Here is a 23,851-nt window from a genome sequence, read left to right on the forward strand (position 1 = left end):
TGCATAGATGTGTCCTCCCACGACCTCATCCAATAGTAGTGCCTTTCATCCAGCTAAAAATTTGTAAATGTTTCCTCCCAGGGCCTCATTCCGCAACGGTCACTTCTCGCTGAAAATACACAATTATGTCTCTCAGGGGCCACGAAGAAAGATGACATGATAGATGACTCTCAAGGAGCTGAGGATAAAAATAAGTAGACCAAGGAACCCAAGGTATGATAGAATATCGGGACCGCATGAAGACTCCATCTGATGCATAACCCTTTGGAGGCTAGGTATGGAAAACAAAGCACATATTTTGAAATACACCTCTTATTGTAGCTTAAAAGTTTGCTTATCGTTGTTGTATCATTCTGTCTTCAATGAAATGCATGGTTGCAAGAACTGAAAGTCATTCCATTGTTTCCTGTACGTGTCTTGCTCCCTTTCACTTGTTTATTACATAGCTTAGAAGATGAAGAGAAATACCACTTGTTTATTTAAGCTACAGAGGTTGTGACCAACATGATCTTACGACTAACCAGGCACGATGCAAGGCATCTTATGTGGGATGAAATATGTTTAATGATATGTATATAGTTAGTACACTCCTTTGCATTAATCCTTGCTTTGTATCTGGCATGTACCCTCACTACTTATCAAATTTGGCTACCTGCTGCTAGTAGTCTCTTAGCTCTTTCCTGACAAAGCAAGGGTAGGAATTTCCTTCAACCTGATTTCTTCAGGGCTCTTCATAGAAAGTATAGAGCTAAGAGAAGGAGATGTGGAATATCACTATCAAACTCTTGAAAATACTTTTCATGTTTGAACCTATTCAAACAATTAAGTTGCCACTCAACAACATTGTCAATATTGGAAGACTCAAGAAAGATCACATCTCTAGATATTATAAACTTCTTATTCACTTCATCAAAAATATACATATAGTAAAGGACAACAAAAGTCATATATATATATATATATATATATATATATATATATATATATATATATATATATATATATATATATAAACTTTGTGCAAAGTAAAAAAACATATAACTTAATAATCCTCACATGTCAAAAAGCCTTCTTTCCTTTGCAACTTGCCAAATCTCATAAATTTGTTCCCATTTCACCTCTGTCGTGTTAGGACCTATTAATGATATATGTATCAATGCATCAAGTGTGTTAATTGATAGTCTTATTATCCTTATATCTTTGATCATATTTTTCTTAGAGAACCCTCATTCACATGCGACGGTGCTCATTGGTATGACAAGCATTGCTTGCCATAATTTTAGCATATTTGGATACCTAAAGTGCCAATCTTTGTTTGAGAAAATACTTTCCATGCATCTTCCATTAAGAATCTTTCTCTATTCAAATAAACCACGTCAATAAATTGATATAATTCTCTTTTACAAGTTGTAATATCAAACATTAGTACATTTTCACCTTCATTACATGTTTTATGTTGCAAATGTGAAAAAAGTATTTCAAGCCAATGCTTTACACTATTTTCTCTGACATAAATATCTGACGGGTAATGACAAGGACTAAACAAACTTGTTGGATTAAAAAGATGAAGATCTGGAAATCTTGAATCGAAACTCTCAATCAATGCTTGGACATAATTTCTTGTAAGTTGTATGCAACTCTGAAGGGAGCCCTCAGTGCAAGCTACCATTGGTTGTGACAATTGTTCATCATGGATTGAAATATACAAAAAATCATGTCTATGGGTATTCCCCTCTTTGTCAACATTTTCAAGGAAACCATCTTTGGAGTCTTTCAAAAATTTAGTAAGATGTAAAACACCTTCTACAAAAGAATTTAGTATACAAAAATATCTTTTAAGAGTATTTAGTGCATGGTTAATAGGTATTCCAAGAAATGTGACATCCACATTATCTTCTTGAAATTTTTCGTTTAGATTATTCAACTCCTTCAAAACATCAGCAAGCATTTTTAAACAAAATTGAATTAAAAAAATCCTTGCCTTATGATACAATGAATTCTTTCTTTCTCTCTTCTACACGCTCAAAATAGAGAGCCATAGAATCCCATGGATTTGAAGAACCTGCAAGGATTCTAATTCCATTATCTCTAATAAGGAAATGAGCTTATTATTTCTCTTTGCTAAATTTCCAACCCATGAGTATACCTTGTTTGTTATTGTCTCAACATACAAATACTCAGGTATCTTTTTCAAAGCATATGATGCTACAAGTGCTTCAATATGTGAAATGCAATGAGTGCCAATCAAATTTGCTAAATCATTCTTTAGCAGTGTGACAAATCCATTTTCACATCCAACCATAGATGAAGCACCATCAGTCGAAACCGCTATTAGTTTCTCATTTTCCAACTACCTTGTTTCCTTTAAATTAACGATGGTATCATATATAGTCTTTCCTTTTCCACTAGGAACAATAATCATTTTCATAAATTGTGTGACTGGAGGGCCCAAACCTTTTAAATCTAGATATGTAGAATACACAACAAGGTGTTGTTCCAAACCATTGTCTATACTTTCATCTAACATTATAGAGAAAAAGGGATTTTCTAACACTTTTCTAGTTTGCACCTCTTCAAGATAATTTGATATAGAGTGAATGAATTTAGTAGCTTCTTTTCTATTTATGTGGGAAGAATACTCCACTCGAGAAGGCATATTAGGCGTCTGTAGATGCATTTGAATATGACAAAGATCTTCATAAGTAAAAATTGAAATATCTTTTTTTGCAATAAAATATGCTAACTAAATGGTAGTTCTGACCATTTCCTTATTAGCCTCACTTATAGCCACTATGTGTTCTTTAATGGGATTTTCAAACCTTTCAGTGTCATACAAATTTCTCTGAGTTGATGTTTGATGAATAATGGATTTTGCATGAGTTCTCACAACATCATATTGAATCGTATTAAATCCATCTCCAATACCCCATGGACCTTGAGCCTTGTATTTCTCACAAATTTTACACTTCATATGAGTCTTGTGATATTCAACATTGATACTATACACCCAAGGATGTTTTAGTGTAGCTTAAAATATTTCTTATCATTGTCGAATCATTCTGTCTTCAATGACATGCATGGTTGCAAGAACTGAAAGTCATTCCATGTGTTTCCTCTTCATGTCTTGCTCCCTTTCACTTGTTTATTACATAACTTAGAAGATGAAGAGTATTACTTTTTGGTCATGCACATCCTCACTAACTATCTTGGGAGGTCTGTAATAGTTCCTTGCATGCACGTCCTCACTAAATATGTTTTGGGATGTCTGTACTAGTTCCTTGAAAATTCCTGTTTGTCAAGGCTTAACTACTTATGATCTTAGGTGCTCAGAACAGTGCGACAGTTTATGGCACTCTCCAAATCACCATTCTTGGAAGGATCCAACAAAACGACTTGAGAGGAAGATGAGAAGGGCACACTCTTATTGGAACTAACCTAGAACTAGTGGAATTGGTTGGTCCCAATGGTTTTAGAGTTGTACTGGTCTAATTTGGTGGTTCAGATTGGCTAAGGTTGGTCTTGTATTGAACTGACCTTAAAACACCAAAGTGACTAGTTCTCTACTAAACTGACCGATTCTAAAGAATGTAGTGCAACATAGATTGTAGTTGTGCATATTAATCCAAAGTTCTTATGAACTTTACCATGTTCATAAAATGATTGTTGTTCTCAACCTATCAATTTATCAATTTAACTTTGAGGACCAATAAGATAATTGATGGTCTTATTTGGCCTCTTCCCAAGGTAGACAAACCATATCATTGATATTATTCATACAATATCTTTTTTCCATTCATTTATTTGATTCATATTTCCAAGATTTGAAACTAATGCTAGCATTAGTTTATAAACATTAAATGCTACCTATAACCATGAAAACACTGACCATAACCATGGAAACACTGAAGAGGGCCAGATGGTTGTGTGCATGTTGGTGTGGTGTATAAGGAACAAGACACTTGTTAGTCTTCTTATTCTTCTCCTGAGAAAAATCAGCGACTACCTTCAGATTTAGTTGCAACTTCAGACTTCTTTGCAGGGTGCACAACCTCTCCTCTACTTTAGCTTGACAACCCAACTTCAACCAAGTATGCTGAGAAAATGTCATATTTTGATTCTTGTAACACTTATCCATTAAGTAGAGCACTTACTGGAACAAAATACCATTATGGGGATATTCCATTCTAGTTCAACAAGTTATATGATGTGGAACTGTCCAAATAGAGAAAACAAAAGCTTTTTCACACTTATCAACTCTCCAGTTTTATTAACCCTTCAATCTTGTCTTCATGCAATCAAGCTTTAAAACAAAGCTAGACCTAATCCACTCCCATAAGGCATCATAGCCTATATGGGAATCTCTAAACCCACCCCATTGGAGGTGTCAATCCTGATTTCATGCATCTATTGGACTCAAGACTAGCTCGCATATTGATTAGTCCACTGATATATCGAACTTATCCTCATGCAAGTGAATTGGAATAGACTAGAGCTCATGCAAATGTTGAAATGAAGGTGTCTTGGATGGTGGATTCCATGCACCAATCCTATTTCATGTTGTTGTTTTTGGTACTTGCAGTATCATTTTAATGAAATGAAACACTAACCTTCAAATAATCAAAATAACCATTTTCGATGTCAACCTTGTCAATATTATAACTTCATTTGTACTCTTATCACATGCTTATGTCTTTTCTTCATTGTTGTAATGCAATCAATTTAGTGTTTAGTTACAAGTCATCACCATAACAAAAACCATAGCAACTTTTAACCTTTAAGCCTAATTATTTCCAACACTAGGATAATGTTGTAATTTGCTCTAATATCATCTGTAACAAACCCAACACCTTGAGTGTTATCCAAGCGATGGGGTCAACTTCTTTGGAAACACACAAAGGGAGAGAGAGATATTATCACTTTAAAAGTTAACTTCCTTATGATAATGGCTATGGGTATCACTTGAGATGAACCCAACACCTTGAGTGTTATCGAAGCGATACGATCAACTTATCTCAAAACACACAAAGAGAGAGAGATATTATCACTTTAAAAGTTAACTTCCCTGCAATAATGGCTACAGGTATCACTTGAAGTGTCATTTATGTAGTGATGTAGGGTATAGTGTCACATAGACCAAGTGATGTAGGATAGGGTTGAAAGGCTAGGTTAACTCAAGGGTTGGGCGCCGAGACTAGTGGATTGGTTCCTGGGGGTCTTGTAGCACCTGAGGGAGGTCTATAAAGAGTTGGTTAGTCGGTTCCACTTCCTTAACTGCACTTAGGGAGTTTAATCATATCATAGTAACTCTTCATCACATGTTTACCCCGGTGGACCGATTATCTCGGGTAAATGTGGGAGGAGGGCGTTACATAATATAAATCCTTTATTCAAGTAGAAGCTTGTGTATTTATTTGTCTTATATTTGCATGCTTATAATTTCCTCTAACTAATAAGAACTTATCTCCACTTCGTCATGTAAGAAAATTGTGTCCTGATTTGTGCAATGACCCACTCAATCATGCTAGACATTGGGTCATGACTTGTCTTACGGATGCTTGTTTACAAAGGGAGACCCCTCTCGACTCCTTTAATGCAATTTCTACTCACAAGTCTATGAAATATATTGGATGACTATATGGATGACTATCAAATTATCACAATAGATTAACTTGATTGTGTGGATATTTGTCTTCCACACTATGTTATTTGTCTTTACTGGACATATTATTTATATGCAAGATGGATATTTTATTTCCCCATGGTATGTTGGTTTCTCTTGGATGTACTTTCAATGGTAGTTTTGGTGCCATTGACAAAAAGTGTGGTCCTTGGTGCTCCTCCAATTGACCAATGTACTTCACTGGTTCCTTCTTTCAGACTTCAGCCAAAAGACCCAATTACCAGGTTGTCGAACGATGTTGGTATTGGTACTATATTGTTCGCTAAAATAACCTTTATTGCTACTATATCGTCGCAATTTTTTTACTCTTGGCTAATTCAATTTCTTTATTTCCTCTTGCCCCAACTTAGATACATATGTGTCACATTTTCTTGTGAGATTTCAGTTATGAGATGAAGTAATAAACATACATATTTGTGAACACTAGGAAATCTATTGCATCCTCACTTATTCAGAGTGTGACAACACAGCTCTCCTCTTCGATCTTTACCCCGACTGTCCCATGGGAATAATCCTCTTTGCGAAGTTGTTTAATGGGCAATGCAGACGTGTCTGTCTTCCTCGGGATCCTCTCACTCATCGACGGCGAGGAACCATGCCCTTCCATCGAATGGCTGGAGGCGCTCCTGGCGGGTTATCAATCTCCTAGGCAAGGAATGAGGGTTCATTTGTCGCCCCTTGACGTCGGAGCTCGGTTTGGGGTTCCTGTTCTGGATGTGGGTTACTCGGGTCGAAGCTTGGAGGCCTACCGCTGTCTGCAAATACTGAGGAAGTCAGGTGCTGCCTCAACCTTGGATTTTGGTCTACTTTGCTCGCTTTCAGGTGGATAAACTTTACCCTGTCTATTTTCTGGCACTTCTTCTTTGAAGTTCGTTTTCCTTTCTTGCTATGGAATTGGCCGCATAACTTCGGTAAATGGTTCACGCAGGTTTTGGAAGCGGTGAGACCGGAAAGAAAGCGCTATCGATTGTATAGGTGGGGCAGCATTCCAGTCGCATATGGAGCGAGCAGTCTCTCCGGGTATGTTGTCCCCTGTACAGACTGAGCTGTGGAGAGATATTCGGGTTTGCTTGTTAACAGTGCTTTTGCCTTGCCCTGCCTTTTAAGAGGGTTTCTTCAGTTTTGGACCTGGAGGGTTTCGTTTTTATTTATTTTTTTCCTCTTCCTGGTTAGCTTCTCCAAGCTTGCTCACTACCGGTGGGGGTTACCTTTAATTTTTGTAATACAGTTGTAAAAGAACATCAATTAGTTCCGTTTTACCTCTTGGGTTCTCTTGGCTCGCTCATTTATATGGGCAGGCTCCTCGAACTACTAGATCCACCATCGTGTCCTTCCTTTTTATTGCCAAGAATTTCTATATCAACAAAATACTCTTCATTCATATATTCATTAGCATCATCATTCAAATGAGGTATATATGGAATATCTTTAACATTATAAGTCTTTGATGTTTTAAAATATACATAAAAAAAATTTAGTTGATTGACCCTTCCTTTTTGGAGGCATTTCTATTTAAATAATTTACCTACATGCAAAACAATTACAATAAATCACAATAATCAAATAAAGAGTGAAGGATTGATAGTCATTACATAAGTAAAGATGTCAAGATAATAAGGTGTAATTACTAAAGAATAGCACATTCCACCTTGAAGTGTTTATGAATGTGGAATGAATTTTTTTTATCTATTTGTAATAGTAGAATTTTATTAGTCACTCAAATTACATTTTGGTAATTTATGATGATAAAATCCCTTCAATAAATATGATATTTATTATGGTTCATTAGATTTCTTTGTTTTGATGAATGCTCCTTAAAAAATTACTAGACACTACCTATAGTACAATGATTACTTACTATAAAATAGATACACTACCTATAGTACAACAATTAGTAGATCAATAATAAGTCAATTCAAAAAAGCAACTTCAAACGGAACCTTAACCTATGTAAAATAACATAACATTTTAAAATTCTTATGGAATTTAACATTCTTAAACCTATAAGAAATCAAATTAAGTTAAATATATGTTTGTTATTAATAAATTTAACATAAAAGATTTAAATTAAAATATATTAAGTATTAAGAGCCCTGGGTTATGCATGGTTCGACTGCCAAGGAGCCTCCAGTTGGTACCCTGGTTGTCGTATGCCTAGGGTTATGCATGGTTCGACTGCCTGCAAGGAGCCTCCAGTTGGAATCATTCCGTGGGAATATGGATCGGTTCTATGGTGCAGATGCCTCTTCCAAATGCAACGGTCGTGGTGTTAGATCCTGGTACATTGTGTGTCTTGAGGTGATCTCCCAGGGTTGTCGAGCCGGGAGGGTTAGTCTGTCGAGTCCTCAAATGGTTCACTTCTGTCTTTCTCTGTTATGGTTCTCTACCCGCTGCTTTACCTCGCCACAGTTTGCCTTTGATCAAGTTGCCCACTTCTGGTTGCCTTCGAAATTGGTTCTTTTCAGTGGTACAACACGATGTGCGCTGAGACACAGTCTCTGTTTTCAGAAAGGGTTTCCAGCTTGGATAGTCTCTTCAGGTAAGCGCATATTCGTTTTAGGTGTTAAACTTAAATAGTTTCTGAGTTTTATAGCTTTTCTCTTGTTTTGTCATCACATACTCATCTTGTTTTCTACTTGAATGTGCAGCCCTGGTTGGCTATGGTGTGGGTCTTCGGAGTCATGCCGAATTGCGGTTGGGTCTACCAGTTTCTTGGCGCCCACTACCAGGTATGTGTTTGTTTGTCGAACTAGGCTAGGGATATTAGTTAACATCCTTCATCTGTGAACTGGACGGAATACTATCCCTGTAATGTATTTTTAAAAGGTTTCTCTGGCCTAAGGCTGAGGGTTTTGTTATAATAACTCAGAGGGACTGGGCCGAACTCAGAGGAATAATTCCTCGTTTTCAGACTTTTGGTTTTGGTTATGAAATTGCAGTCTTGTTGCCAAGAATGCGCTTGTGTTAAGTTATTGATCTATTAAAGCCACGAGACTAGGGTTTCTGTGATGGGCATTAAGGGCACGAGGCCCAACGGCCGCAGAGTACATACTCATTTATTCGTTCGTGGGTGGCGGGAGATAGATATTAAGACCCTCATTCTTATGAAAAGTGGGAGACATACGCGGGAAATAGCAGGAAACAGCGGGCTAGGCCATCTTAAAATGGAAACAAGACCGCTGAAACCACCGAAACTTGTTTGGTGTAGAGGCCGAAAATCTTTTTGGCGCTAAATTGTTTTAGTTTTTATATGTTGGGGCTTTCACTGTTATTTTGCAAAGGAACTCGAAGCTGAGCTAGAAGTTTCAAGGAAGACAGCAAAGGGTTTATTTTCCATAGGTATTTTCCGTTCAATTTGATGTATTTCCCTTGCAAAGATGTTGGCCTTAAGAAGTATTCTCTGCCACGAATTTAAAGAGTTTTTAGCTGCACTATCTCTAACTTCAAATAAAAAGCAGGATCTGTGATAATCTGATTTCTTCATATTGAAGAAATGTTTTGCAAAAGTTGTCTTTCCTACGCCACCTAACCCCACTATCCCCAATATCTGAGATTTCCCCCTTTGCTGTTGCTGCAACAGGACTGTCTCTTCAAAATCTTGAAGCTTAAAATTCAAGCCTGTTGGATAGTCGGCCACGGGAAACTCTGGCTTTTTCACTATTTCCGACAGACATTTAACCCTTTCGTCCTGAATTTGAGTGTAAATTTAGGGCAATAATGTTTATTAGGGCATAATGTTGTTTCTCTTTGTAAATTTATTAAATAACCTGGTGTTATATGGAATCTCGTTACATATAACATAGTTTTGAGCACTCATTGTTAGGTTGGACATGGAAGCCTGGTTCGATATGCTGAAAACCATCTACGAGGTTGAGATGACACTGAGTACATTGACTTTTAATCATTTAATGATGGCCCATTTTACGCTCAATAGGTATAAAGAGATCATGAGGATTTTCAGGTAAATGTTAGAGAAATTCCACGGCTTTGATCCACCTAATAAGTATGAGGAGGTCATGAAACGTTTCAGGGAAATGTTAGAAAAATGTCACGAGGCTGATCCTCCTACATATGCTACTACAGACCAGCAGCACCCCCCAGAATCCCGTGTGTCCTCTCGAAAGGTTTCGATGGAGTTGGTTGTTTTTGGATGTGTTTTGTTCATCTTACCTTATTGTTGAGTCAACAAGTTCTTTCTCGTGTTTCCAGCAGTACTCGATTTATTTCCATGGAAAAAACTTATAATTTGCTACAGTTGAATCGTGGATTACGAGACAAATTTGTGATAATCCAATTTACTATCTCAATCTAAATTTTTGGTGGCTTTTCTGCATTATTATTGGCCCCTCGAAGGGTATTGAGGTTTCGTTTTGTTTATCAATGGGAACCTTGTATTCTGGGGACCTTTATACTTACATAACTACTCATTCTCAATCTGTTGTGGGTTTTTCTGTAGTTTGCTCATAAACCCATTTTAAAAATTTAGGTTGCACCAATTTTGTGGCCTCTCGGTCTTCCATGAGTTCAACACAAAATGGGCAGAATTGAAGTTGGTAGTACATGGAAGGTCTATTCCCATCTTTATTGTCGTCTCTCAGGATGGTTATGTATAGATGGAAAAAATGGTTTATGAAGTTTTCTGGACAATGGAAAGGAGGAGAGCTTCAAAGATGCAACAATCTGCACGCAGTGGTTTCTGAGAAAAGAATTGTTTTAAATGATGCCATATTTCCCTCTTTCAAACCTCTTCCCACACTTCTCATGCAAGATATGCTTGTAAGTTCCTTTATATGTTCAAACTAAACAACATAGCATTTTATATTTAAGTATTGTAACCATGATTTGGGTTTTCAATTTTATGTCATCAGCCCCTCTCTAGGCACTTGGGTTTTCTTTGAAGTACATTTCTATAAATTAACATATACATTAGCCAAATCTATTTAAATTTAGGTTGGATATTTAGAGTTACAATAATGCATACATCGACCATTTGTGTGAACTCAAGATAGATATTCATCCTCGAGTTTCCTATGTCTAGGTGCATTCTAGATCTTGATTTACATGAGATTGTGTTGGTTTCCTTATTTAATGTGCCATGAAAGAGATGATGGCTCATCTCATTTCCATGAATGTTGTAGAAGGAACCTAGGCTCTTTTGGTGCAAACATCATACTGGTTAGATGTATCTGAGTTTACAAATTTTCTAACATGGATCTGAAATTTCACTTGGGAATTGGAAAAATGTAAATTTATTTCAACCTGAAGATAGTGTTAATCCCCAAATACAAGGAAGGAATTGGACTGTCTTTTTTATTCTTAGGACTATTGGATTTTGTCTCTTGAAATTGATTTCTGAAACTAGTTCTGATCTCAAAACTTTTTATTAAATTGCTTGGAATATTATGGAGGATATTTATAAAAACATTTGAGTACAATCGGAGCTAAATTTATTAGTGACATTCATACTGGAAGATTACCAACACTAATTCTACTACAAGTTTCCCTATCTCATTTTTCTAACATATGGGTTCACAATATTCTCCATACTTTTACCCATGTTATCATCTAGTTTTTTCTTAAAACATTTGGCCTCAAAGTACCTATTTCTCTATCTATCACTGGGTAGTGAATTTAGGTCATCTAGTCTAGATTTGGGGGACATATATTTCAATAGTATGGAAATATTGATTGAGTTAGGTGCTTGTCTTTTCATTGTATCTATTTTCAATGTTTAGAACTTAGTGACATCAACATTATCATTTTGGTACTAGTTGTTTTGTATGTAATAGTCTTGATATATACTCTTTTCCATTCCTAGTAGAGTAGTGCAAAGGTTTCAGCATGTTTACACCAAATATATTTGTCAATTTTAAAAGGTATGGGGCCACATGAAAAACAGGGTTAAAATCTCATCTTTTTTCAATGTTTTGCAAAAGTTGTCTTTCCTACGCCACCTAACCCCACTATCCCCAATATCTGAGATTTCCCCCTTTGCTGTTGCTGCAATAGGACTGTCTCTTCAAAATCTTGAAGCTTAAAATTCAAGCCTGTTGGATAGTCGGCCACGGGCAACTCTGGCTTTTTCACTATTTCCGACAGACATTTAACCACCTTATCTAGCAGCTCCTTGCTAGTTATTCAGAAGAAAATAAATATAACAGTGAGAAACAAACGTCTATGTCTATTTATCAAACATAAAATACTATCACTGATAGTGAAGGTTGAGTTTTCACCCAGTATTGCACACCTCCAGCTCGAAACCACTAATGTCTGCAACACGAAAAAGTGAATTTCTCCAATCTTCAATAGTCTTGGAGTCAAATCGTGGCTTCTCTTCATTAGTTTGAGTCACTTGATATCCACCATTCTAGGAGATGCACTGGGATGATCTTTTGCTTGGATATGTGATCATGTGTTTGGCACTAGACTCTAATTCGTTAGCATGAAATAGGTTCGAGAGGGGTGTTATGGAAATATGATTGATTCTCCTCTGAACATCTCAAATCTGCATAAATCTGTGCATAGGTATAATACCAAGCCATGATATTTGTAGCTTGGGTCTTTGAGAAGTATGAGGCATGAAATTGGCATTATTTGGTTTAATCCCACACCAACATTTACTCATGAATTGATGAAACCAGAGCTCATGGGCATTCACTGCATTGTCATTCATTTGAATTCACTTATTCCATGTGTGGTTAACTATATTGGAGGGTTAAACATAATTCTGAGTTTTTATACCCTCTCTGCCACCAGTGCTCTACATTATTTTATGTCTTTTCATTTTCCAAGCATATTTCAGGGTTCTTTATTGCATATTGGTGCTCTTCTAAGGCAACACACCATATCGCTTCATCTACCATAATAATTCTTTTGACTTCGATTAGTAGTTTCCATGCATGCTTAATATGCTTCATATGCATTGCTTTTCAAATGTTGATTTCATAGATTGTTTGTGGCAACGAATCACGCCTAAGGTTTTTATGTGGCAGCAAATCATCTTGAGGTATGGTCTGGGGTTTTGAGGCAAGCAAGGTCTGGTTTGGAGTTGATTGTGGCTGCAATGAGATAGTGAAGTAATGTTTATAGGCAGCAAAGAGATATTCTACAAAGATTACTTTGCATTATGTGACAACAATTTAAGACAGTGCATTACCCTTTGTAATATAATCCAAAGAACTCCTCAATGAAATTAGTATTACATGCATAGAAGTTTAAACCAACATATTTTAGAATAATTTTATGGTTTTACACGTTGTCATATATTTCAACATTTATTTATGTAATGATCCTAACGAGTGTCCACAAACTTTTCTTCGTAGATTTCTATTACATTATTCTATACAAAATGGCAGACCAGGTATTTATGTTGCTTATGTTGCTTTTGGTATTTGTATTATTTATGTTGTTGATTTAGTTAGAGGTTGGATTTGTTTTTAGAAATTAACTTTAAAATGATACTTCAAAAGTTTGTTTGTGACTAGTTAAATGCTTGTCAGAACACTCTGATAAGCTTGCCTCAAAGTGTTGGACAGATCTTCAATGCTCACTCAACACATATTTGGTGTTACCGATTCTATTTTCTTATCGGTTTTTTGATCAAGGTTTTCTTATTTTTATGTTATTATGTCTTTTTTAAGAATGTACCCATGGGTGTTACTGATGCTACCATGGGGGTTCAATGATATTCACTACTTTCATGGAAATGTTAACAAATGCACGAGGGCAAGACACCGCTATGATGATGCATGAGGTAAGCTTGAATATTGTCTTTTATATTTTCAATTATCTTATATTCCTTATTATATTATGCTAATTTATGTTTGTGGAATGCAGGCAATTGCTAAAGTCATTCCAACCCCTATAACACCTTATAAAACATCTAAGGTAATGATAGTGGTAAAACTTGTTCAATATTTTTGTGTATTTAGTTAACTTATTTCACTATATATATTTATTAATATTTGTGTTTTTACTAAGCATGCATTTTGTTGGCATGCAGGATTCATTTATGCCCCTCAATACAACCAATGTTGGCATGTAGGGATCGTTAATGCCCCCATATACATCTAATGTTATGCAAGATGTAAGATTCAACCATTTATTTATGTGAGTTTGATTATGTTATTTGTTGAGAAATCTAGGGCATATATCTATTAAAGTTTTTGCACAACGACTCCATGATTTATGAGGTGTTACGAAGAGCTACATCATGCCTTCAAATGGATCACCCCATCTGTTTTTTTCTTCTTGTACATACAATACTATTTTAACAAGTAACCCAAGCAATATGTTATTCCAAAACATGATGTCAAGTTACTTTTTTAGGGTTTTTATGTAATCAAGAGGCCTTTTTAGGGTTTCTGAAATTCAAACATTAGATCATACTCTTTTCCCTTTATGTCATTCTAGAGTTTATCCCATGCCCTAGAAATCAAATCATAGGGAACAAATACCTTAAGATTAAGGTTTCTAAATACTAGGGTATTTCTTAAAATATAAACCCATAAATTCAACCCTACTACATCTTATGATGGACCCTTTAAAAGAAAATTATTATACATACCTCATGGACACCTATCTCTACTGATTAGTATTTTGGTTGCCATGATTATTTGCAACTTTACACTACATTTCATTGATCATTTTCCACCTTCATGACCTTCTTTTAATGAGTCTTCCGAGTTATTGTCATTCTATAATGGGACTTGCTTCTTCATGTGTTCATGAAACCCATGCCTCAGTCATAACAAAAATAATCTTCTTTTTCCTTTTTTTTACATAAATTACATAGAATTGTGATTAGATATGTCATTATGAAGACCGAACCTAGTTACATATTTCAACATTATTCATCTATTATTCCATCTTATTATTTATATTTGTGCCTTGCAGGATGTTTCTAGGGTGACTCCAACAAGTATACAATCTGTTGGTATAGAGGATCATGTTATGCCATCTACACCTAGACCAGAACCCCATAACATGCCCTTTACACAATCTGTTGGTATAGAGGGTCATGTTATGCCATCTACACCTAGACCAGAACCCCATAACATGCCCGTTACACAATCTGTTGGTATAGAGGGTCATGTTATGCCATCTACACCTAGACCAGAACCCCATAACATGCCCTTTGCACAATCTGTTGGTATAGAGGGTCATGTTATGCCATCTACACCTAGACCAGAACCCCATAACATGCCCTTTACACAATCTGTTGGTATAGAGGGTCATGTTATGCCATCTACACCTAGACCAGAACCCCATAAAATTCCCTCTACATCAAATGTGGGTCTAGTCAGCATTCTCCCACCAGGACCAGAACAAGTTTCTTTGAGGAGTCTTATAGACTCACAAACAAGAATGTTAAGGCTCCTACCAGATATTCCTGCAAATGTTCAAATCAGACAAGAAATAATTGAACAAATTCAGTTATGGGAAATGTCATTGTTGGAGAGTGTAGCTCATGCAATAGATCAACAGGTAAAATTATTTTATTTTTTTTATAATTTCATTTGTTATGATTAGGATCATTATTTTAGATATGAAAAATAGTTTCATATTTTGGTTGGGTTCTTAATAGTTCCACAATTTCATTGTAAATGCAGGAAAGTGACACAGTGCCTAATGTATCTATAAGGGAACCTTCCTCAATCCCCAAGACTACAACAATATCATCGGTGACCACAAAAGGAATGCAAGAAGTTACAATCTTGCTCACTTCAGAAGGAAATGTCTTGAAGGATGAAAACGGGCTGAAATTTTATCACTTTATTTTTCGTCGTGCAGAAGAATTATTTGGAAATACCATCCAAATGGATTGGAGGAAACAAGCCAATGCCAAAAAGGAGGAACTATTTAAAGATGTAGTAATAGCATTTGGTAATCCTGGATTTGATAAGGAACTTATTTTACAGATTGCAAGTAAATACATGCACTCAAAGAGGTCCAATTTAAGGACAAAGTTGACAAAAAACTTGATGTATCCACGTCTAGCTTGGATCAGAGACCAAGTGACCTGGGATGAAGTTATGAAAGATGCCAAGTTTAAGAGGAAAGTCCTCAGAAATCCAAACTATACGCCATCTGCATAAGGAGGAGCTAAGAGACGCCTACGAGATACAAGAAAAGCAACCCAAGCTAGGGTGTCAAAAATTGGATCTCACAAATTAGGCTCTAGTGGATATAATAGTATTCGTGGTGGTATGGTAAGTGATATTTCCATCTATTATATTTTCTATTTTAGGCAAAGTAACCATGGTCACATTGAGTTAATTGTATCTTATTAGTTATTTTACCTTATAGATATGATTATCTTTGTTAATGTAGGTTCACCAGTTTCAAAAGGAAGCTTCAGAGGAAGACCTAAAATATGCTGTATTACATGGTTCCCAAGGTCTTTGCCAACACATGATAAATTGAGGGGAAAAAAAATTACTGGTTATGGATTCGAGGTTAGTTGTTTATAATATTATATGAATAATGCAATAAATCAATTGGAGGTTTTAATGTTATTATAACAAGTTAAAGTATGTTGTGTATAGGAATCAGGTGAAACATCTGGAAGTGAGCATGGGGAGGAGATACAAGGACATGATGATTTGCTTGTTGCACAAAATCATCTAATGGTCATTCCTGAACCTTGGCAGATTGTTGAATTTCAGCGAATGGGAGACAGAAATAATGAGGAGGGTGTTCAATGTGATGAGCATTCCACACCCACAATTAATGTAGCGCCTCCCAAAAAGAGGACAAAAAGGATTGATATGTGTTAAATTTTAATAACTTGAACGTGCATCGCTCTAGCTTCTAAGGAGAGCACTAGGTTGTGAGGGTCCAAACATAAACTAATTATGTGTGCAACAAAACAAATTTTGAAGATACTTTGTTTTTTTGATGAGTAATTACATATTAAGGGCATCACTAAGACTGTTTCAGGTCCTAACTTGTATTATTTGTTTGATTATGATCAATTTGATATGCTTATATTTGTGTTGTATGTAGATGACCTGGTCCTAAAAGTTAGTTAAAAAAATTCTAGTTAGTTAAAAAAATTCTATCCCATGGTGCAAGAAGAAACTGGCAAGTGAAGTTGACATGAAGGATATACACCTCATGTGTTATTTCTTGGTCTTGGAGGTTTGGCTGAGTTGAGGTGAGGTGGTCCTCGAATAGGGGTAAGTAAGCAATTGAGATTCTGAAGAAGTTTCGGATAATGGACAATAAACCATAGGCTACTTTTATGATACATATTTTGAATTTATTAGTAGATTAAGATTCAAATTTGGTTGATTCGTCAGCATACAAAAAGTATATAGGTTCCCTAACATATTTGGTAGAATTTAGCAGTCAAATTGTTGTGTGCATGAGATCCCTTGTCTCACAAACAAGGGGGGCACAGACACCAATTTATTGTCCAGCTTGGCTGCTAATATATGGTTGAGCTGAGGTTGCTGCAAATATGCTCCATGGTCTGAGGTATGCGAGGTACTTAAAGGGCACATTGGCACAATTCTTTGAGCTGCTGCATGCTTTAGTGGATTTTGACAGGGCCAGAGATGCAGGTGGCAGGAAGAGTGATTCATGGTTTTGTTTCACCTTGGGTTCAAATATAATATCTTTGTTAGGATGGGATACCCATGTGTGCAAGTTGAAGAAGTCCCTTTCTGGGCTAAAGTAGCCTCATGTGCTTGGTACTCATGGATTTATGAGTACTTACAGAGTATGGGCATCACTAAGACTGTTTCAGGTCCTAAATTTTATTATTTGTTTGATTATGATAAATTTGATATGCTTATATTTGTGTTGTATGTAGATTACCTGGTCCTAACAATTAGTTTAAAAAAATCTATCCCATGGTGCAATAAGAAACTGGCAAGTGAAGTTGACATGTATTATTTCTTGGTCTTGGAGGTTTGGCTGAGTTGAGGTGAGCTGGTCCTCGAACACGGGTAAGTAAGCAATTGAGATTCTGAAGAAGTTTTGGACAATGGACAATAAACCCTAGGCTACTTTTATGATACATATTTTGAAGTTTTCAGTAGATTCAGATTCAGATTTGGTTGATTCGTCAATGTACAAAAAGTAGATAGGTTCCCTAACATGTATGGTAGACTTTAGCAGTCAAATTTCAATGTGGATGAGATCCCAATACACTATCCTAGTCATCCTAGCTGTATAATGCACAGTTGTACCGTTGTAACACTAACATAGGCACTAGAAGCTATGCTACTAGAAAGGATTAAAAGTAAAGTAGGATGCTAAGACCTTAATGTCTTTGCATGTCAAACACTACGCTGATACTTATTTCATTATTTACTTTTTAACCATCATATGCTGACCATTTTCGATGATGCTAAATTGAATGCTCTTTTTCCTATTTCCTAGGGCATATTACCAGAGATCCTAGAAGAGTTACTGGCTGCCAGGAAAAGAGCCAAGGTAGACCTAAAGGTGGTGAAGTAAGTGCTTCCTATGTTCATGTTACATGCTTGTATTTTTTCCACTTAGCATCTCAGTTTTTAACTTCCTGTAATCTTGTTTAGGAGGCTAAAGATCCTTTTGAAAAGGCTGTCTTGGATGGCCGACAATTGGCTTTGAAGGTAATTACAGCTTTGTCAAGTCTGTATTAATTATGGCTTGGACATGGAATAAAAGTAAAACTAGGTATGCTGGTGAAACGCATAAAATAGTTTTGACTGTGTGCACTTGCAGATAAGTGCGAATTCAGTTTATGGGTTTACTGGTGCCACTGTTGGGAAATTTCCCTATTTGGAGATTTCATCGAGTGTGACGAGCTATGGTAATTTCACAGTTCTTCCATGGAAAAAAAACATTAAATCCATGGACACCTTGATTCTCCCCTTGTTTTTCCTAGTTGTAATGTTATGGGTGCTTCTTTTACTTACAAGATAGAGATGCTTGCAGTCCTCTCTTATTCTATATATGCATGTATCGGCCATTCACATTGATTATTTTTGGGCATCAATTATATCCATGTAATTCTTTTCTTCCTCTTGGCATAATGTTAAGGGTATGAACTGTAATTGACAATCTTGTACAAATAAGATCGAGTTCTTGAATTGCATTAATTAGTCATGTGTACTTGTACAAATAAGATGATATGATTAGGCCCTCTTATTATATTTTGATTACAAGTCCAATTTGATCTTTTGACAGATTCTCTATTCCATCAGACAATATCGATTTTACATATTGTTTTAAAATTTCATATCATTAATCATCTCATTTTTTTTCCACCTGTTAGGCCGTCAAATGATAGAGCATACAAAGAAGCTAGTTGAAGAAAGGTTCACAATAGTTGCTGGTTACCAGTACAATGCTGAGGTAGGCTATTATTTAGCAACTAAAGGCATTTGTAACCTTTGAACTAGATCAGTAATGACAGGAAGTACACTTGTTGTATTGGTGATAATCCAAGTTCTTGAAATCATAATAGGTGATCTGATCCTAACCAAGATTTCTGCTATAAATCTTGATATTATATTTTTATATTTGAATCTAGGTTATATATGGAGATATAGATTTAGTTATGATACAGTTTGGTGTACCAAATATAGAAGAGGCCATGACGCTAGGGAGGGAAGCCTCAGTTTATATTAGTGCTACATTTACAAAGGTACAGTGTCAAGAATTTTAAATATCCGTGAAGCCTCTAGAGTTGTTAATGATGTTTTTGTAGGGATGAATGTTTTAATATCACCTTTCTTTTTAAAACTAATCTTATTTTGACATTCCACTTCCATGAGATCTTTGTAAATATGCACAGGACGAGATGATCAGTTATGCTTTTTTGTGGCTTATCTGCATCTGTTTGGTGCATCTTTGGCATCTAATCAGTGTGTTATTTAACATATGCTTTTATGCAGCCTATTAAACTAGAATTTGAAAAAATATACTACCCATTCTTGTTGACCAGCAAGAAAAGATATGCTGGGTTGTTGTGGACAAAGCCAGATGCTTATGACAAAATGGATACTAAAGGTGACAAACCTGATCTTTTTGTTTCAAAGACAGGCCTTAGTGTTTGTGAAGGCTCAAAATGCTCTTAGAAAAATAATTTATTTGATACCTTCTTAATTATTAAATATTCCTAATCTTTTAAATATTCCATATCAACAGGCATTGAAACAGTGCAAAGGGACAATTGCCTGCTGGTGAAGAACTTGGTTACAGAGTGCTTTCACAAAATACTCATTGATCGTGGCATACCTAGTGCAGTGCAGTATGTCAAGAACACCATTTCTGACTTGTTAATGAACAGAATGGATTTGTCACTTTTGGTGATAACTAAGGTGAGAACAATGAATCCTTCTGCATGTTTATGACCAAATTTGTTTGACCATTTGTTACTTTTGAAATGGATAAAATATGATAGGGGGAAGAGGAGATTTACATTGCGAGCAAGTCACTTATTACATATTCCTGGTTTCAAGTGTTAGAAGTATATATTATATACCTAGTTGGGGCAGGCCATGGAAGTTTCGTTTTTAAGTCTGTCGTGTTTCTTCTCCCAACATTCTGTACTTGGAAGGGATTCAGTCAATATTTATTGCTAGCAATGGGAGGAAGAAGTGTCAAGGGAGGCTCTTATACAATTGAAGAGAATCAAAACATGACAATATATAATATATCTGCATTTTTAATCTCATGCTGAGAAAAATTGATTACTGTTTAGCTGCGGTAGAAACAGATGTTTGCAAGTCATATCCTTTATCAAGGCTATCAGCATATTCTTAAGGGCATTGTTGTTTGCCTGTGCTAACAATCTCTTTGTTGAGTCAGGGTCTGACAAAGACTGGAGAAGACAATGCAGTCAAGGCAGCACACGTGGAACTAGCTGAGCGCATGCAGAAGGTAAATACTGGAAATAACTTCTCAGAACAAGTATAATGAATGGTGCAATGCCTTCTGGTTCCATTTCAATCCTATCTCTCTATTTTTATTACTGCAGTGCATCTAAAGACTCTTGTAATATTTTTCTTTTTATTGACAATGAGTCCATTGTTGGATTTTTTAAATTGATGTCGTGTTTTAAAGCCAAGTTGCCCCTGGTTTACAGAGGGATGCTGCAACTGCTCCAACTGTGGGTGATCGTGTTCCATATGTCATCATAAAGGCTGCAAAAGGTGCCAAGGTAATAATTAACCCCTTCTGTGCTCAGCATAAGTCTCGATATTGCACTAAAAAATGGTTATTTTAATTATTTTGTTGTGTTTTAAATCCAAGTTGCCCCTGGTTTACAGAGGGATGCTGCAACTGCTCCAACTGTGGGTGATCGTGTTCCATATGTCATCATAAAGGCTGAAAAAGGTGCCAAGGTAATAATTAACCCCTTTTGTGCTTAGCATAAGTCTCGATATTGCACTAAAAAATGATTATTTTAATTATTTTGTTATGTTTTATTTGGAGGCATAATTTACAGAGGGATTATGGATATAATGACTAATGTGTTTACTTGGGCTCAGGCATATGAGAAATCTGAGGATCCAATTTACGTACTAGAGAATAACATCCCTATTGATCCACAATATTATCTGGAGAATCAACTGAGCAAGGTGAAAGACCAAAGCATCATCACTTGCTGTTTATGCTCTTTTTGAAAATTTCACCTGTGTTTCAAATATATCTTGATAGATAGTAATTCTTTCCAGCTAAGTGTTTTTGATTAGTGCCTGTTTTTGCTCTGTAGCTATTGTTGAGAATATTTGAGCCCATTTTGAAGAATGCAAGCGAGGAGCTTCTTCATGGTAGTCACACACGAGCAGTTTCCATATCAACTCCTTCAAATAGTGGAATTATGAAATTTGTCAAGAAACAACTCAGTTGTATTGGTTGTAAAACACCTATCAGGTATTTAGTTAATACAAGTAGAGGGTTTCCTACATGTGGTTTCCTTGCTTATAGTAGTGCACAATTGAGAGTAACTATTATTTCAGTTTGGCACTTTAGAAAGCTACTAGGGTTCATCTTTTTGATGTAGAAAAATATATGAGGTTGCATGATCCCATGCCTGCTCTCCTTGTAAGAAACTGTCTAGCTTTCTTATAATAAGAATGTCTGGTTAGGTTGCTTCATACTGAAATTCATGATGTTACCTGATTTCATGTTGCCATTGCAGCAAAGAAGATCAGACACTTTGTTCACATTGCAAAGGAAGAGAAGCAGAATTGTATCAGAAAACAGTTGCAAATGGTAAGCTGGTATTCTAATACCATTACTCTTTATTTGGAGAATTTAAAGTAGGCCTTGTGTCTATTGTTCTCACCTAGATTTTCTATCATATGACACTAATATTTGATCAATGTCAGTGAGGGAATTAGAAATGCTCTTTGGTAAACTATGGACACAATGTCAGCGGTGCCAAGGCTCTCTGCACCAAGATGTTCTTTGCACAAGGTTTTTGAATGCTATATTTCAAGTATTACATAGTATTACATTTTCATAACATGATTTAAATTTACATTATGGATGTATTTTGTAACATTTGTGTGATCATGTATTTGTTTTTAATTAATAGGATGTTTTTTTTTTTTTATTTTTACAATTACTATCTCTTTTATACTTACATTGATGTCCTATCCTTATTGCAGTCGTGACTGCCCAATATTTTATCGTAGGAAGAAAGCTCAGAAAGACCTAACTGAAGCAGAGGTGCAACTAGAGTGCTGGCAGTTTTGAGGATGCTGCCTGTGTAGCTTGTAATTTTTTGTATTATCGAATATTTTGCGCTGGCAGTTTTGAGGATGCTGCCTGTGTAGCTTGTAATTTTTGTATTATCGAATATTTTGTTTTCCTGAATTTTCTCTGGTGTATGTTCCTCTGATTTAATGGACCAGGGAATTTATTTGGTTTGTGAATCAGGATGAGCATGGTTTATTTATTGTACAGTAATTGTCAAGTCCTTGTTATTTAATGTTAACCAGTTCTATATATCTTTTCTCCTTGCAAATGAGATGGAGAACAATGGTTCCAACTAGGACATATGGAGTAGGTGTGAATATAAAGCTCAATCATTACGGATCTATTAGCTAAACCATAGTTAGTGCTATACTTAAGCTTATTGAATAGGGATAGATAGCGATAGGTTGGGTCTGTTGTTATAAGTACTCTTATCTGCTTATGAACATGGTAATACATGTGTTGTAATTACCGTAATACTTGGATTCAGGTTAGGCTTATTGATAGGTCATAACACCCTGTATTAGTGGCATATGAGTAATATGTGGCTATCTTATTACGATTCAAACATATTAGTCTCCTGGTTAGTATGATTCCCATTAGATAGAATGACTAGTATTACTATAGATGCCAAGTCTTCTCGGTTCCAGATCATAGATTGACGAGTGACCATGGGGAACATAGACGGCGTATAGGCTGGTTACCTCAAATGGCAGTTATGATACATACTTCCCAAGGCACACCCTATAAATGCAATGTGCACGCATATCCCAAATTTTAGGAGAGCACACACTATAAAACATAGATCTGCAGGCTTACATATGTATATCCAGACATGCATATAGTTGAATGGATGGATGGATGGATAGGTAGATAGAGATGGATACACAGATAGATAAGCAGGAGCAAATCGGAGACAATAGTTTGAGCAGATTTATTTTTTTTAAATAATTTGTTATATTGTCTCTAGAGAGACAATAGTTTGAATTATGGACATTTATTTTTTTTTAAATAATTTTTTATATTGTCTCTAGAGAGACAATAGTTTGAATTATGGACATTTATTTTTTTTAAATAATTTTTTATATTGTCTCTAGAGAGACAATAGTTTGAATTATGGACATTTATTTTTTTTAACTAATTTTTTATATTGTCTCTAGAGAGACAATAGTTTGAATTATGGAATTGTCTCTAAAAAGACAAAAATGTAATTGTCTCTAGAGATACACAAGTGAAATTGTCTCTAGAGAGACAAATCAAATTGTCTTTATAGAGACAATAATAATATGTGTTCTATATTGTCTTTATAGAGACAAATTTTTGAGACATTATATTTTGAGACACCCGCTTAGAGACAATATTTAAGACAATATTTGAGTTTCTTTTTGTCTTAAGTTAAGACAATTGACTCAAATATTGTCTTAAATATTGTCTTAAAACCCCCCTACATGTAGTAGTGACACATTT

General features: G+C 35.7%; 1 protein-coding gene across 1 annotated transcript; it reads left to right on the top strand.

The window, feature by feature from the left end:
* The first annotated feature begins 7,780 nt into the window (after positions 1-7,780).
* Positions 7,781-22,384, top strand: LOC149202871 (DNA polymerase delta catalytic subunit-like). The gene is made up of 18 exons (XM_089401713.1): positions 7,781-8,008; positions 8,146-8,219; positions 8,329-8,409; positions 8,667-8,724; positions 18,071-18,136; positions 18,229-18,285; positions 18,398-18,485; positions 18,951-19,030; positions 19,209-19,322; positions 19,573-19,687; positions 19,826-19,998; positions 20,489-20,560; positions 20,766-20,840; positions 21,172-21,261; positions 21,396-21,556; positions 21,825-21,898; positions 22,015-22,102; positions 22,297-22,384. Exons 1-18 carry the CDS (start codon positions 7,781-7,783, stop codon positions 22,382-22,384), a joined length of 1,782 nt encoding a protein of 593 aa, XP_089257839.1.
* The last annotated feature ends 1,467 nt before the right edge of the window (positions 22,385-23,851 follow it).

The sequence above is a fragment of the Pinus tabuliformis genome, chromosome 2_1 (assembly GCF_031772625.1).
Source record: "Pinus tabuliformis cultivar Carrire ecotype Pingquan chromosome 2_1, CPIR1, whole genome shotgun sequence".
NCBI lineage: Eukaryota > Viridiplantae > Streptophyta > Pinopsida > Pinales > Pinaceae > Pinus > Pinus tabuliformis.

Coding starts and splice junctions, on each gene's coding strand:
- LOC149202871 (XM_089401713.1), top strand. CDS start 7,781: ATGCATGGTTCGACTGCCAAGGAGCCTCCAGTTGGTACCCTGGTTGTC. Junction 20,561..20,765: donor TAGCTGAGCGCATGCAGAAG/GTAAATACTGGA, acceptor CCTGGTTTACAG/AGGGATGCTGCAACTGCTCC. Junction 22,103..22,296: donor CAAGATGTTCTTTGCACAAG/GTTTTTGAATGC, acceptor TCCTTATTGCAG/TCGTGACTGCCCAATATTTT.